Here is a 16,561-nt window from a genome sequence, read left to right on the forward strand (position 1 = left end):
GCTGCCCAGGATCACACAATTTGATCTAGTGGACTGGCCGAAATTAAAACTCAATGCTCCTGCTTCCAACAGCGCCACACCTGCACAAGCAAATAACCCCTTCCGTGGTCACAGTCAGCTACAAATCATGGTGATGTTGCCTCGAGATTAAAAAGAGACAAGCATTGGCAAAGCAAATAGGGCTGGCGTTGGCTGACAGCCTTCTGGCTTTGTCAATACTTGTTTTGTTTTGACATGGTTTTTGCAAAACTTTATTGTTGGTGAAGCTGCCAGGCCCTTGTCAATCTGAAAAAAATAGGCTAAAAGCAAAATATATTTTGGCTAAATGTTTAGCCAATTTATTCTCAGATAGCACCCATTGCAACAGTAGTCCCTGGTAATGAAAGGATTTACTTTATTTGTGGATGCGTTCCATGTGAAAGAGCAAAATGCCGCCACTCATATTGAAGCTAGCAAATTGCTGAAGTAGGCAAAACCATTGCCCTATGATGCAAAGGACAGAAGAAAACAGTGACTGACAATGTTGGCAGGGATGATGGAAGAGAAGCAGGGATGATGGAAGAGAAGTAGGGATGATGGAAGAGAAGTAGGGATGATGGAAGAGAAGTAGGGATGAGGATGTCCTAAAATGGATGCTGTAAACCAGACAGGCAGGCAGTATCCTAGCAGCCAGGCAGAAGAATACTGGGACACCAACATCATATTTATGACAAGCCCTTGAAGCTAGACAAAACTTACCGGGTATGGATCAGAGACGTTTGAGTTCTTTGGGTGCGTGGAAGCCCACAAAAGGGAGCAGAAAAGGGGGAAGTGTGTGACTATTTCCACTGCACACTCGGTGATGGGATTTCATTCCTCTGAAGTACATAAATAGTAGCTCACAGCAGGGGAAAGAAAAAAAAGAAAAAAAAAAAAAGTGTCCATCTCAGATTAATTAGCCCCACCAAGAACCCCCTAATACCCTAAATCCTTGCAGAGAGGTGTCAAGTAGAGAACAAGTCCATCTTAGCAACTGGGCGAAAAGGAGTAAAACAGAACACAAGGACTGAGTTGGCTTTGATTAGTGTAGCTTTCTGAAGGATTCCTCTAGGTATCTTCTGGGATATCATTATAGACTGACTAAAAAGTAAGTAGAACACAACAGAAATGTGGACTATTGTATAGTGATGTGATCAGCAAGATCACATACAGGTGTGCAGAATGCGTCTCATCCGTCGTACTGGCAGAAGATGCTATGACTTGCACCCAACAGAACAAGATACCAGGTGGGAAACCCAGGACACCAGCAGACAGCCATGTTGCAAGCTGAGAATCAAAACACTAAGTGGAAAAACTGAAGGATCTAAGCAGAAAGAAATCGTCTAAGTAGGGAAATCAAGGGAATCCCTAAATACATGGGAATGGACAACAAAGTGGTGTAAGAACAGATGAATGGATGTGAACTGGAAAAAAACAGCAGCTACACAACACATTGCCCAGTATCTGCTCCATCTTGAAGGGGTCTTAAATACTGACTCTCCCACTAAACCCTCCGAAGAGTTCAGACTAACCCCGACAGGTAAAACTGAGGGTTGGGGTCTAGTGCTTGTCCGAACGCAACTTTCACTGCCTTATCTTCCATACTTTCCAATGTCTTGTAACCCAGCGAGTAACTGTATCTGAGAAGGTTCTGAATCCTGGCATAAGAGGGGACTTCAGATGTGGAGCAAAGAGTATGTGTTTCAAACACACAGGACAGTCCAGAAGACAAAAAAAATGGCATGTAAGACCCCGACCCTACTGCAGTTCTTCCAGTGCTCAAAAAGGGCAAGGTTCCTACCTAGATAATAGTTGAAGTAAAGGAAGGAAGTTCGTTATCAGAGCTTTTATTTTTTTGGACAAATAGAAGGCCTCAGGCAAAGGATGTAACTAGCCACCTAGGGGTGAAGGAGACCAGACAGAGAAGTAATACGCATCTCTGTTAGACTTTCAGTTTAAGGAGAACACAATAGGTGAAGACATCGAGGGGCAAACCAGCACATCCACCCTATAAATGATAAAAGAAAAGAAGAAAACGCTCCTAGATTGGTGGAGAATCTGAGTAGCGGAAACACCAAGCAACATTGAATTCTGACTAAAGGTTGCCATTTATGGCATCATGAAAGCTCCTACTTTCTAAACTTCAAAAAAATCTCAAGAAGCTTCATGCAAGATGGCCAAAAAAAGTCTTCTTTAAAATGGACTATATTACTGATTGGTAATATCCCACAATTTAAATATCTTATAATTGAGAACAAAATATAATCACTAAGCCACTTAAGTCCAGTTCAACACACTTTTATTTTGAAGTGTTTGAATTTCAAAGTTCAACAGAATTTCAGCCTCTCAATTGGCACGTTTTGATTACAGGAAAATGGTGTGTTCCAAGGAAATGAAAACAATGATGTTTCAGGCTGAGAAGAAATGATATGTTTCCAGAAGTTGAGTTTCAACGTTCAGTGAAGTTGCAGCCAACACGTGTTTCGCCCCACACTGAGTACGCCAGGGCTTTCTCAAGGCACATCATATAAAGTACAGAATTCTTCAGGCATAAATGCCACAGTTAGTATAGAAGATCGGGTTAATGAAAACGGGCAGAGTTTGGCGTTCCGACGCGTCCTTCAGCAGATCTCTTTAAAATGGAGCAAACTCCTCAACTGAACTGGAACTTGGCAGCAGACTACCAGAAAACTCCATCACACAACTTTCATCCAGTTGCTCTTATACAAGTGGTCACAAAGGTGTGAAAATCTCCTTGGGCCTAGGAGGAGGTCCAGACCAATGAATTAATATTGGGACATATGAACATGATATAGCATCTTCGACGAATCCCACCTGGCTACTGCAGAACACTGGCAAAAGCGGCCATCTTGGAACTAGAACTTTCATTAAGAGGAAAAGTGCTATTGATCAGCTATTCCTACTTTGTAACCAGAGCATTTCACTAAAACCACAAAGTAGGCATTTTAGGTGTATATCTCAATAAAGTGTACTCTTCTATTTAAATAGGTTAGATAATTGTTTTTCACTTACTCAAACTAACAAAACTTAACCCCTGCTTCTCATGAACCTTCACCATGTTAATGTGGATGCCTTGCTAAACTCTTAGCTCACTTATAGCTATACTATTTTATATGAACATTACCAAAAAGAAAGGATCAGAATGGAGCAATATGTCTTTCAGAACATCAGAAATCAACTGTGAATAAGTCAGGATTTAATGTGAAAATCACAGTGAGCCAATCTGCAGACTGGAGTGTTCAAGGCTACCCTTTAGAGGGGCTTCACACTGGGATAATGTCTGCAGCACAATATACAATGAGGGAACTTGGAGTCTGATCACACAGTCTAAACATGGACTGATCTAAGCAGATTATCTGGTACACTTTCTCCATAGTAATCCAATCTCTACTCACCAGCTCTCTTCGCCTCCAGCAAAAATGCATTTCCATAGTCCCAGAAGAACAGACCTTTCTCAGATAGCGTATTTATTGCTGCTACTTGCCTTTTCAAGCTGAAAAAAACATTTGTAAAGTGGTGATATATTTTTGTGTAGAAAAGAAAAAATATATATGTCTTGTCTAGTTAGGCAAGCGAGCACAAAAGTTCGTTTTTACTACAAACAATCAGCAAAATGAAAAAAAATATACTGCAGCCTAAAGCTGGTGCTCATAATCTTGCCAATATTGGTGCAAATAATCACTACTTTTGGCTGTAAAGTGTCGCTTGTTTTAAACACATAGGATGACTGAAACCAGGCATGTTGGGATTGCAAATGCTTGTTAATCTTTTATTTTTTTTTTAAACGTACTGCACTCTGACAGGCACACCGCTGATCCTGGTCTTACATGGGAAGGGTCTTTTGACTGTGGTGTACCGGAAATAGGAGTAAAAACAAATCAATCAATCAATCAATCATAGCATTTGTAAAGCGCAGTACTCACCCGTGAGGGTCTTAAGACAATTAGGTAACAGACTTGTCAGGTGAACTTTAAACAATATGTAGGTGACAGATATTTTAATAAGCCAAGCAAGTCTGCATTGTTATAATAAGGAGATAGCTACCTGAATTAACAGCCTTCTCCCTTCAATTAAGAGGCAAGGAACATTTCATTATGCGCTTCAAAAGGGAGTTGTATACCAGAGTTCTTGGCTGAAGAGGGCCAAACCCAGTGCTCCATGCTATATGCTGTACTGATCATAAGAAAATCGTGAATGACCGGTGAGCAGACCAGTGGAGGAAGAAGATGGAACCAAAGCCCCTTTATGTATGCATACTTTTGTTTAAATTTATTTTCGAATTCTTTTGATTACACAAAGAGCCTGTTGCGTGGATTGTGTAAACACGGACATCCATCCCTATTCACGGAGAACATTTCAAATGCTGCCCTTCCCCTGCCCCCCAAAAAGGTGACTATGACAGACATCTTGGAAGTTGAACCTCCATCAATCCTATACTCTGAAGTGGCCTAGGTGATGAGTGCCTCTTTATAATACACCTACATCAAAACCCTTTAGTTGTCTTGATTTTTTGGAGATTCCATATCATATGTCAATGTTCTTCAATTCCTTGGCAGGGTAGATTACACAATACATGTAAACTACAGGAGGTAGTTGTTGGGCTGGGCTCGCTGCACGGTCACTTTCACACTTGTTGCCTTCACCCCTGCTGTTTTCTGAACCTGTGTTTTTGGTCTTTAGTACTCAGTATCCTTTATCACTATTAACCAGTAACAAAGTGCATGGGTTTGTGCCTTAAAATTTGGTAAAATTGGCTTTAGCCCAATTGACAAATGTATTTACTTATAAATCCCTAGTAAAGTAGTACTTTATTACCATACCCAGTTCCTGTAAATTAAAGGCTACTACTGGGCATGCAGCTCTAGTTGTACCACCGACTTAAGCAGTCATTTAAAACATGTCTTAGACATACCATTGCAGCCTGTGTGCAGTTTTAAACTGCCATTTTGACCTGGCAAAATAAACCATTTGCCATACCTGAACCTCCCTTTTATTACATACAAGTCCCCCCTAGGGTAGGCCATAAGCAGCCCATATGGCAGGGTGCAATGTAGTTAAAAAGTTGGACATGTACTTTTAATGTCCTGGTACTGAAAAACGCCTACATTTGTTAATATTGGGTTAGCTTATTACTTTTAATAATGATAACTTTTGTGTGGGAACAGATAGACAAGTCATGGTTGGACCCTAATGAATTGCTTAATGGGCCTGGGCAGTGAACAATAGCACCTGGGTGTAGCAGTAAGAGGGCTATCCGGCAGGATCGGAGGGGCGGAACTGGTCTTTGCCCTGCTTTCTTATCAAAGTAGCTGCCTCACCACACTCACAAAGAAAGTGGCACCAGGCCTTTGTTACTCCAGACATCGTAAGACCTGGGGAGGCAGGAAGAGGGGGGTGGTGGAAGACTACAGAAGGACTGCCTTGTACTCAAGAGAACTGTCCTGGTTCTTGAGGGCTGCCTTGTTTCGGAGGACTGCCATGCTGCTGGAAGCCTGCCTTGTTCTTCAGAGGACTGCCATGCTGCTGGAAGCCTGCCTTGTTCTTCAGAGGACTGCCCTGCTTCATGAGGCCTGCCATGTTCTTCAAAGGACTGCCCTGCTGCATGGGGCCTGCCATGTTCTTCAAAGGACTGCCCTGCTTCATGAGGCCTGCCTTGTTCTTCAGAGGACTGCCCTGCTTCATGAGGCCTGGCAAGTTCTTCAAAGGACTGCCCTGCTGCTCGAGGTCTGCTTTGCTACTTGAAGGAGAGAAGACCATCTCAGTTAAGCCAGGACTACCAGAAGGGTTCCAAGAGCCAGTTGTCTGGCCCCAGTTCTGAGCTCTGGGGACACAACGAGCTCCAGAGGCCTCCCTGAAGTTGCCCAGCTGACCGGCTACAACTGCACTGTCTGCTAGCGGCTGGACTTGACGGAGCCCTGTTGGCCTCTGCTGAAGTTAATTCCTGATCCCCAAGAGGAAATTACTACTATGTTGCCCTTGTCTCAAACTTTCAGATGTACAGAACCAAAATTGCAGGCAGTATCAACTCGGGGTTAGTTACCTCTCAGAAAAAAGGTGCCAGGAAACAGTCATAAGAGATGCATGCCATTGGTAAAGACAGAGCAGTCTAAATGTCAGAGCCTCCAAAACTCTGAAAGCACCAACCACCCAGTTATATTGTTACCTTTCTTGCACTAGTTCCCGGAACTTCTCTGGGTTGCTGGCTAGGAGCTGGTTTGCTTCTTCAAAAGAGAGTTGAACTGGGTAGTAACCGCCGCTGAATGGATTGTGGCAGGACGTTTGATCAGATCCTAGGTCTACAAGCAGATCCCCAGTGGCTTCATATTCAGATACAAGCCGCTCCCTGTGTCAACGGAAATTAGAAAGAAATTAGAACCCACTTAGGGAAATAAAGTTCCAAGTAAACAAAGTCTTTTTTTTGCTAGATTTCTGGTAAACATTTGTGGCTAAATTCAGATTACTCTGGTAGTGCAAAGGTGATGGTAGTGTAAAACAGCCGACAATTCGTCTATTACCTTCAAATCAACACCCACATTCAGGAAGGGGTCCAGGTCATTTTTGACTACAAAACCCCCTATGTAGAATTTCTACTGTGTAGTTGATCATCTTGCTTTTGTCAAATAGAATAAAGACCTATCTGACAGATCCCCCTGTGGTTACAGGTAGTTCCAAGAACCCCAAAGCAGTTGGCCAAGAAAATTGAGAAACTTCAGGACTACTGGCGCCTGCATTGATAAACTACAGCCTCAAGCTCAGGAGCTGTACTCAATGTTTATATGCTGAATTCAGCTAGGCTCATTTCAACACCTCGTTGGGAAGCCAGGCATTTTTGACAATGGCTTTCTCAAGACCTTAACTATTGATGAGAAACATTTAGAAAACTGGACACTCTGAAAAGCACTGGTTTAAGGCTTAGTATGCTTGAACCCAGAACAACTGATGGTAACCCAGCTTTGCAGGGAAAAGAACAATGGTTTACGCCACCTGTTTGTGAGTGAGCATGCAAAGTATTAGATGCCAACTTAATGGGAGCGTAAAAAAACAGGTTATTGGTTAAAAAGGCCCCACCTTGCCAGAGTGAACTCTAAAATATTGATTATTTCTCGCTTGGAGAAGTGGAAGGGCAAGTTGGAAGAAAGGACTCTTTAGTGGTCAGTTAAGAATATTCTTGTAATCAAGATTGACCCATTTATTAGGAGATGAGCGGAAATTGGCTGGAAACCAACTAAAAGGATATACAGAATTCCTCAATTCTGCAAACAGCTAAATAAATGAGGCAGACTGGGATGATTTCTGCCTCCTCCACAAATCTCAATGTGTCTAGAAACAATATACATGTACGGAGTGGCACTAGAACAGAATGATCACAATCCATCCCAGAATACCTGTGGAATGGGAATCTTCTTCACAAATTCACTGGAGGCAGAATTACGCTAAAAACCTAGTGGTGAGGACTAAAACTCCAATCCTTGTGACAAAAGTCAGTGCTGAATTCCAGACAGAAACAATATAGTACAAACACCCTATGCATTAGGGGTGGCTTACAATGTACTGCTGTTCTTAGCTTTCATTGGTCCAGCAGCAATATTGTGCAAGTACAATGGGGCAGTCATGTGTTGGCAGATGATTGTATGGTCATGATCCTCCGCTATGCACTGCAGGCTTGCGGTAGCCTCAGCAGGTATTTCCAATGTACATCGTATGCTTGTGATGCACAAGCGTCCTAGCAATCTAAGCAGTTCCCTGCAGTTTCATTAATAATTACATGGAAAAGTTCTATCTAGTTACTTTCAATATAGCGTGTATTTCAGAAACACTTCTAGCACAGAGACTTACCACAGATCAACCACATTCCCGTGGTAGCCCAAACTGAGAACGGTCTTGTTTTTTCTCGCTTCCCTACAATAGAGGAAAAATACAGAGTGTGCGAAATTAATTTAGCTTCTAAGTGAGACATGGCCCTTCTCAATGTGGTTGGCCACAATACACAAAGCATCAAATTAAGTTATTACTCTCTGAGTAATAGTATCAGACAAGATGGAGTTGAAATGAAACAATGCCAGGCTCCCATCTCCACCCAATGCACAATGTCACACCACCAATTTAACAGGGAAATCAGGAAGGCACTGGGCCTAGCTTGAATAAGCCAATACACACAATGGCATTTGTCCATGCCCTTATTTGTATGTGTTAGCTCTTTAAAACAAGGCCCAGTGGCTTTAGTGGTAATTATGGTAGTAAATGTGGCAATAGTGGTAGCAGTGATAGTAAACCTGGTGGTAAATCAAGACGATGGAGATGGTAATGATCGTGCTGCTAGTAATTGTATTGGTAATGTTTGTGGTAATGTTGTTGGTAATGATTGTGCTAATGGTAATGACAGTAATGGTGATATTGGTAGTAATAAATATAAATATGTCAGTGGTAAACATGATGGTGGTAGTTGTAGTGGTGGTAATACTGGTGGTGACAGTGGTAATATTGATGGTAACTGTTGGTAATCATGGTGTTAATGGAAATAATGAGAATAGTAATGGTGGGGCTGGTAATGGTCTTTATTTATTGCAGTGGTGTTTGTGGTGTGGTGAGGGTGGTGGTGGTAGTTGTAATGCTGTTGATGAGCTAAAAAGAAGCAGACCTGTGTGAAAAAAAATAATTGCCCATCTAAAGGTCAGACTCGTGCTCTAGAACTGATAATCGTACTAAAAAGTCTACTGCAGTAACAATCCATATAAATAAGGAATATTTCTGTACACAATGCATGAATGATACAGAACTGAATATATGACAATAGAGTATTTTTAAAATGTAGAATTGTCCCTTGTGCATTTCAATGCAAACACTTTATAAAGTGATACACATAACAGCCAATACCATGCGGTGAGATAGTAACACTACTCTTGTGGAGGCCAAGTCTACTCTATGTATATTTTAAAGAACTGATAACAATTTGCCTTTTAGTCCTAAAAAAGGTACGCAGTACATACCAGAAGGCATTGCTAAATGAAAAGTATCTCCACAGTTTCTAATCTAGTAGCCACCTCATTCGCATTCCGCCATTGAAAAATTCTAACCGGAGGCAGTGGCTATTTACCTGGTGTACAGGTACTTAAAGGTGTAACCAGCAGGGTAATGGGTAGAACGTTGTAGCTTTTTAACTACCTCAATGTTGTGAGTTATTGGAAAATTGGAAACAAACAACCATCACTGACACGTTTCGACCTCCAAGGTCTTGATCACGACATTGGAGGTCAAAACGTGTCAGTGATGGTCGTTTGTGGCTTTTGATCTCATTGAAAAGGAATACTGGACTTCCTGGAGTGCCGCACTTCATTTCATTTTGATGAGGGGATAGATAGACAGATAGATAAAAAAGTCGTTTTTAGGAGGGTATGGGTTCCTGCATGGTAAGTGGCTTTTTTAAGGTTTAGGATGGGTATCGGCTTTTCTGTGGCAAGGGTAATTTTAGGTAGGTATGGATTTTGGGGTGGCAAGGGCACTTTTAGGGTTTATGGTGGGTATGTTTTTTTGGGTGGCAAGGACAAATTTAAGTTTTAGGGTGGAAATGGGTTTTTGGATGATGAGGGAATTTATAGGGTTTAGGAAAGCAAGGGCAATTTTAGGTTTTAGAGTAGGTATGTGTTTTTAGGTGGCAAGGGAATTTATAGGGTTTTAGGGTGGGTATGGGTTTTTGTGTGTGCAAAGGAATGCATAGGGTTGGAATGGGTTTTGGGTAGCACAGTGTTTTTAGGGTGGGTATGGAAGGTGGTTGGATTAACATAGCAATTAAAATTACTTTACGATAAAATAAACCCATAGAAATTCACTGAAGGAAAAAAAAAAAAAAAGTAAGCATTTAAAAAAAAAAATATATATATATATATATATATATATCAAAAGAATACAGGAGTGTAATAGTTGGGAAATGGAAAAAAAAAAAAAACAAATGCAATGAAAAAGCCAAAGCTTACAGGGACATTATAGTTAGGCTCAAAATTAAACATACAAAACCATAGAAATTCAGGGAATATAGTTAGATTTATTTCAAGTAACTCGTGTCTTAAGGTAACTGTGACTCGCGCTCTCGCATGCACTGCTAAATACCCTAGATATTACAGCACTCATGACATCTTTTAGAACACCACAGATAATGTTACTATAACATTTGCAGTAAAATCATTCACAATATAACTGTACATGTCGGGTGCACAATTTATAGATACTTTAGGGCACAAATGATAGGTACTTGAAATACTATAATAGCTGAATTTCTATGATTTTGTACATTTAAAATGTGAGTCTAACTATAATGTCCATAGGGATTTTCAACAGCGATAGCGCCATAACCACTAGACTGAATTGGCAGAAAGGTAGCTCTTGGTCCAGAAGCGACCCTTTTGTTATTTAGTGTAAATCCATTCAGTAGTTTAATTTCTCTAAAAGGAAATCCAAATATGTACGGACGCAAAGGATTCACAATCCCTCCCGATCTCGTGCTGAGATCTTGTTGAAGTGTTGGCAGCCAATTCGAAGTGTTGGCAGCCATGTTGGGACTCTGCTTAGGCCAAGTCCCAGAAAAAAAAAAAAAAAACGGGGCAAGGGTACAGACACCACGTCCCCTTAGATCTAGTGCTGGGGTCCCAGGGCAAAAAAGCATTTTTTGTGAATTTTCACCTCGAGTCATGGTAGATCCGCAGCTCCGGCAAAATTAAAAAATAAATAAATAAGCGTGGGCTCCCGTGCTTTGTCTTTCAGAAGCCCCTTGGATTGCCAAGTCCTGGGGGCATTGTTTATTGTAGTGCGTGGGGTCCCACCCCCCCCCCCCCCCGGCAGCCCCAGGGACCACCACCTCCTGGGGCATAGTTTATTAGTTTATTGTAGTGTGGGGGGCCGCCTGACCACCTAACCACACAGCCCTGGGGACACCATCTCCCTGGGGCTTTTATCGCTTGTAAAAGAGAGGGGTGCCGCCCCCCTAGCATCCCCCCCCCCCACAGCCTCAGGGACCATCACCTCCCTGTGGCTATTTTCATGGGAGGGGGGCTGTGCAGCCCCCCTCAAGGAGTCACTGATGGCCCTTGGGACAGGCACCCCCCCCAGGGCCAGCTCCTACTATGTCCTGGGGTCCCCACGCGTGGGACACAGTTGATTGCTGTGGCTTGGCGGCAGCTTTACAGATGCCATCAAGCCACAGCAAGCACTCTGCTCCGATGAAGGGAGAGGATGTTGCCGCAGTGGTTGGAATAGTGTATAATAATGAAAAATACTATACGTTAAAAAACCCATTGAAATTCACTTAAAAAACAAAGGTTACAGGGACGTTATAGTTAGGAAATATAATTTAAAGAAACATAGAAATTCACTTACAAAAAAACAAAGGTTACGGAGATGTACAAAACTATAGAAATTCACCGGTTACAGTAAGAGTTCAAGTTATCTCAAGTAACTGACTCATGCCATAAGATAACTATAACTTGCGCCCTTGTCAGGCACTGTCAATTACCCCACAAATTATGGCACTCAGGACATCTTTGATAACATAATTAATATCAATGTAATATTTGCACAAAAACTGTTGAAGAAACAACTGTGCATGGAGGGGGCGAGAGTTACTTGAGGTAACTATAACCAGTGAATTTCTATGGTTTTGTACACCTAAAATGGGAGCCTAACTATAACGTCCCTGTAACCTTTGTTTTTTTCAGTGAAATATAAATATATATATATATATATTTTGTTTTATTTTTTTTAACCAAACGACAAAGTCAAAACACGTTTCGACCTACATGGTCTTGATCACCTGGGATTGCCATGATTAAGACCATGTAGGTTGAAACGCCTTGGGGTGAAGGATGTTTGTGGCTCTGAGTTATTAAAAGAAGAATACTGAATCCTTGGACTGCCGCGTTTTGACTGTTTGGTAAAAAGATATTACAGGGAATTTGGTCCATCCCTGACGCAGGCACCAGCGATGGAACGCACTGAGGGGGCCAATGTGTGTGTATGGTGTGTAAATATATATATACATATATACACACACACACACACACACACACACACACATACATACTCTGAACACAAATTCAAGACGACGTGCACTCAAGTGTGCGGTGATGAAAGTTATCTTTTATTGCCCCAATTTCAACGCGTTTCGACCATAAGGTCTTGTTCACGAGAAGAAAAACCGGACGCCATGGTGATACATCTGGGGGGCAACGATTTGGCCTGTCTAGGTAGGAAGAATTTGCTGGAGACTTTAGTGTCGGGTCTCACAGCAGTGGCACAGCTAGTGCGGCCCACAGAGGTCATAAGGTCAGAAATCATAGCAAGGGCAGAATGTAAAGGGACCAGGGATCAGGAAGCATTAGAGGGATCAAGGAGAAAGCTGAACATATCAATGGCAAAAATTTGCAGGGCGAACTCTTGGGTTTTCATATAGCATGGTTTCATTAATCTCAAAAAGCAGGATACCACGGGCCGGACGGCATGCACCTGTCAGGGATAGGCATGGACATTGTTTTTGCTAAACATCGTAGGTGCCTTGGAGCGGTTTGGCTTCTCTTGAATCAAAAGGGTAGCTGCATGAGGTTGGAAAACCCCATATCAGCATGGCAGAGATGGACTTGGTCGGCCAGAAGCATGAAAGTCTAAAAAGAAGCCTACTCCAACAGGGTCTTTGGGATGCCTTTCAGCAGGGGCATGAGGGCAACAGGTGAAGGGGGACCACAAAAGGATCAGCGATGGCTGCCACGGCACTTGCAGTCTGGGGGGGGGGGGGGGGGGGGGGGGGGGGGGAGAGGGGGAGCACGGCTGAGCGAGCAGAGGAGGAGATGGACTCAGTCGGCCAGAAGGACAAACGCCTAAAAAGAAGCATGCTTCAAAAGGGTCCTTGGGATGCCTTTCAGCAGGGGCATGAGGGCAACAGGTGAAGGGGGACCACAAAAGGATCAGCGATGGCGGCCACGGCACTTGCAGTCTGGGGGGGGGGGAGGATGGCCACAGTGGCCGCCCATTGGTAGCAAGGGGGAGGGGCCTAGTAGTCGCTAAACGCTGGAGTAGCTGACCAGGAAGGCCAGTTTTTGGAGAGGAGGCAGTGCTTGATCAATGGCCACAGACGGGTTGGGTAAACAATCAAGAGCAACAAGGATACATTTAGATACGATGCATTCATGCAACATGTGTATGAGCATTCGATGCAATGTTGATGTACCACGTATTGTCAGTATAAATGTAAATAATAAACTGCGGCCATCAGTAATCTCAGTAAAGTCTCCCTCATATTCTTGAAAGGGGAGGGGGGCATGAAAGGGATGCCAGGGTGCTGCAAGAAAGTGAGGGAAGGATCTCAAGGTTGAGCTGGGAGTCCCTTGCACGTATGTGGAGGTTCAGAAGTGGGCCAGTGCGCAAGGCAGACCAGATGGAGGCCGGTGACTAACGCCTCCCTAGGGCGGTGTGGGAAGCCACAAGCCTGGGAAAGGTGTCCCTTTTGATTGGTGGGCATCTTTTAAAGCCACCAATCACAGGGCTCTAGCCTAGGTTAAAATGGAGGCGCCTGAACACTCTCTCCATGTTTGAATCCTGCAGCTTTGTCCCACTCACCCACACCACAAAAAGCGGGGCTTCTCAGTTACAGGGTCTAGCACGGCTGAGCGAGCGGAGGAGGAGATGGACTCAGTCGGCCAGAAGGACAAACGCCTAAAAAGAAGCATGCTTCAAAAGGGTCCTTGGGATGCCTTACAGCAGGGGCATGAGGGGGAACAGCAAGGGGGGGGGGCACAAAAGGGTCAGCTGCAGCAGCCAGAGCACTTGCAGTTCAGGAGGCCACCGTGGCCACCCATTGGTAGCAAAGGGGAGGAGCCTAGTAGCCGCTAAACGCTGGCGTGGCTGACCAGGAAGGCCAGTTTTTGGAGAGGAGGCAGTGCTTGATTAATCGCTATGGACAGGTTGGGTAAACAAACAAGAGCTACAAGGATACATTTAGATACGATGCATTCATGGAACATGTGTGTGACCATTAGATGCGATGCTGATGTACCATGTATTGTCAGTATAAATTAAATTGTGGCCATCAATAATCCCAGAAAAGTCTCCCTCATATTCTTGAAAAAGGGGGGGGGTGGAAGATGGGCAATCAAAGGGATACCAGGGTGCTGCAAGAAAGTGAAGGAAGGATCTCAAAGTTGAGCTGGGAGTCGCTCGCAGGTATGGGAGGGGTTAGGGAGTACAGTGTCCCTGGGCATATTGGGGGCCTTACCTTAATCGGGCAACACACTGATCTAGGCTGTCCGTAATTTCCATGAGCCATCCTTGCGCATGACGCTTCAGTAACGCTGCTTTGTCCACCTAAGGAGGATATATAACGTAATTAGACTGACCATCAAGTGCCCACTTGCATGAGGTCAAACATCACCAAGAATCTGCTGGCATTTGGGGTACATAAATGAACAATTAGGGCCAAAAAAAAAAGCACTTCATTAATTGCAGTACATCGTTTCTTTTTAACCTCATCCTTTCACCCTCCCAATTTCTGCATCAAATTGGAAACTAGGCTAGGGTAGTGAATCCCGTGAAGCCAAAATTATGGACTACTATGGAACTAGCTCCAATGAAGAACTTAATACCATCCTCGGTTTTATATTGGTGCCTTCCAGCGAGCACTGCCCTCAATTTCTCAATTGTGCACAGTGCTTAATTTGTAAATAAAAACATGCCGGTGCTCAAAACCCTCCTCTTAAACATGCGGCTGCTGCAATTAAATGTGCGAACACGGAATACTGAGGAAGCGTAATCCTGAAGCCAGCTCGGGCCTCTTTAATCCATTTACAGCCACTTCCTGCCCCTTCAGCTCACTCTTGCAGCTTTCTGCTTTCTCCTTTTGTGACGCTTTTTCGTTTTTCTCTTTCTAGTCTTTCCCATAAGTGCCTTTTGCTCGCAGCCAATGCTTAAGGCAGAAAGATACGTGCCGGCCCTCAAAAATAAGTGCTGGTGCTCCGCACCGGAAACAAGCACAAATTAAGCACTGCTTGTGCAGTGTTAATACTTATGTAGGGTCTTTAGATAGCATCCAGGCTGATTCCACTTCGTTGGATGTATCTGTGCAACACATTTATGAAGCAAAAAAAAAAAAAAAAAAAAACCAGCATCATTTTCCGATTACACAGATCGAACCTAAGATGCCAGATATTGATCATCCAGTTGCGCAACGTAAGAAAGGAAAACGATAGTCAAAATGAATGTGTAACATTGTAATTAAATTAGACTGTAGAGGTCCTCGTGTTAAGATAGTGACAAAGCCTCTGACATAAAATACCTACACACTAGGTTCCAGAGAAGTTACTGTACAGTTAACCTACGAAATCACTAGTGAAAAAAATGCTGATAATCCTTCTAATAGATTCACAAAATTTGCTTAACTAAACCCAAATTAGATGTTTGAGCAGCACACACACTCCGAACGCTATAAAAACAATCTGCACTTTTACACACCAAGATAGGTTTGATATTCTTAAAAGCACTGTCCACTCAACAATAGTGTCACACATCACCAGACATCTTCACATTGCAAGCCTCAGACAGCACACGACATACTGAATACTCACACTTCAAAGCACAGAAGACCGCACCAATGCCTTATAGTTAGCAAAAAACACTAGCAGAAAAAACAGCACTGTCAAGCACCAACGTAACATATACCGTAGAAACGTGGATAAATCTAGAACAAACACAACATCCTAAAATTCTATCTAGTTTGTGATGCACTGATACGGAACACCCTTCACCAGCACAGGCATGGAAAATCGGTCTCTCAAATAAGGAAAAATGTAAACTGTCCTCTGTTGCACCCACCCACCCACACATTAAACTATTCCACAGTCAAAATCAAGATACCTTCATAACAGTTTACATACTTCTAAATTAAACATTCAATTTACTGTCTACTAACCTTACACAATAAAACATCATAAAAAACAGACTATTAATAGTCTTACCAGCTGCTGAATGCACTACAATGTTATGGAAATTGTGGCTGGTGCTATACAAATGCAAATAACCTACACAAGCCAATGGGCGAGGCTCAGTATTACACTTAGTCATCTTAAAATAATTTACTGGTGTTCATCAGTCGTGGCTTGCTGCGTGGTGAGGGGGTGAGGGGGCGCGCGGGGAAAGGGAACAAAATAAACATTGAATAATTTTTTCTTTTTTTTTTAAACCAAAACCTTACCTGTCTTGCCGCTGCCACGCCACCGTTCCTTCTTCCCGGTCACAGGAGGCATAGGCTCCTAAGCCTGCCCTGCGGCCAATCCTGACATTGCTCAAAGCAGCGTTAGGACCGGCCAGAGCGCCCAGCCAGGGCGCTTCCAGACAGACTAGAAGCCTGTGCCTTTTCTCTCCAGCCCGGCACCGCGGTGCTGGGAGAGAAAGCACAGTGTGCATGTGTTTATAGCCGGCCCGAGGCGGCGGGCCAAACACACGCGCACTGATGAGAGCGCACAGTGCACTCCCCCCTCGACCGAGTCAC

General features: G+C 43.3%; 1 protein-coding gene across 2 annotated transcripts in view; it reads right to left on the reverse strand.

The window, feature by feature from the left end:
- UROC1 (urocanate hydratase 1) overlaps positions 1–16,561 on the reverse strand; it is a 168,941-nt gene that overhangs the window by 95,960 nt on the left and 56,420 nt on the right. For both annotated transcript variants that reach the window (XM_069206285.1, XM_069206286.1), the window contains exons 9-12: positions 14,294–14,382; positions 7,876–7,938; positions 6,203–6,382; positions 3,435–3,532 (exon numbers count right to left, since the gene is read on the reverse strand). In XM_069206285.1, the coding sequence (XP_069062386.1) occupies positions 3,435–3,532; positions 6,203–6,382; positions 7,876–7,938; positions 14,294–14,382 (430 nt within the window). The remainder of the gene's footprint in view (positions 1–3,434; positions 3,533–6,202; positions 6,383–7,875; positions 7,939–14,293; positions 14,383–16,561) is intronic.

The sequence above is a fragment of the Pleurodeles waltl genome, chromosome 9 (genome assembly GCF_031143425.1).
Source record: "Pleurodeles waltl isolate 20211129_DDA chromosome 9, aPleWal1.hap1.20221129, whole genome shotgun sequence".
NCBI classification, from domain to species: Eukaryota; Metazoa; Chordata; class Amphibia; order Caudata; family Salamandridae; genus Pleurodeles; species Pleurodeles waltl.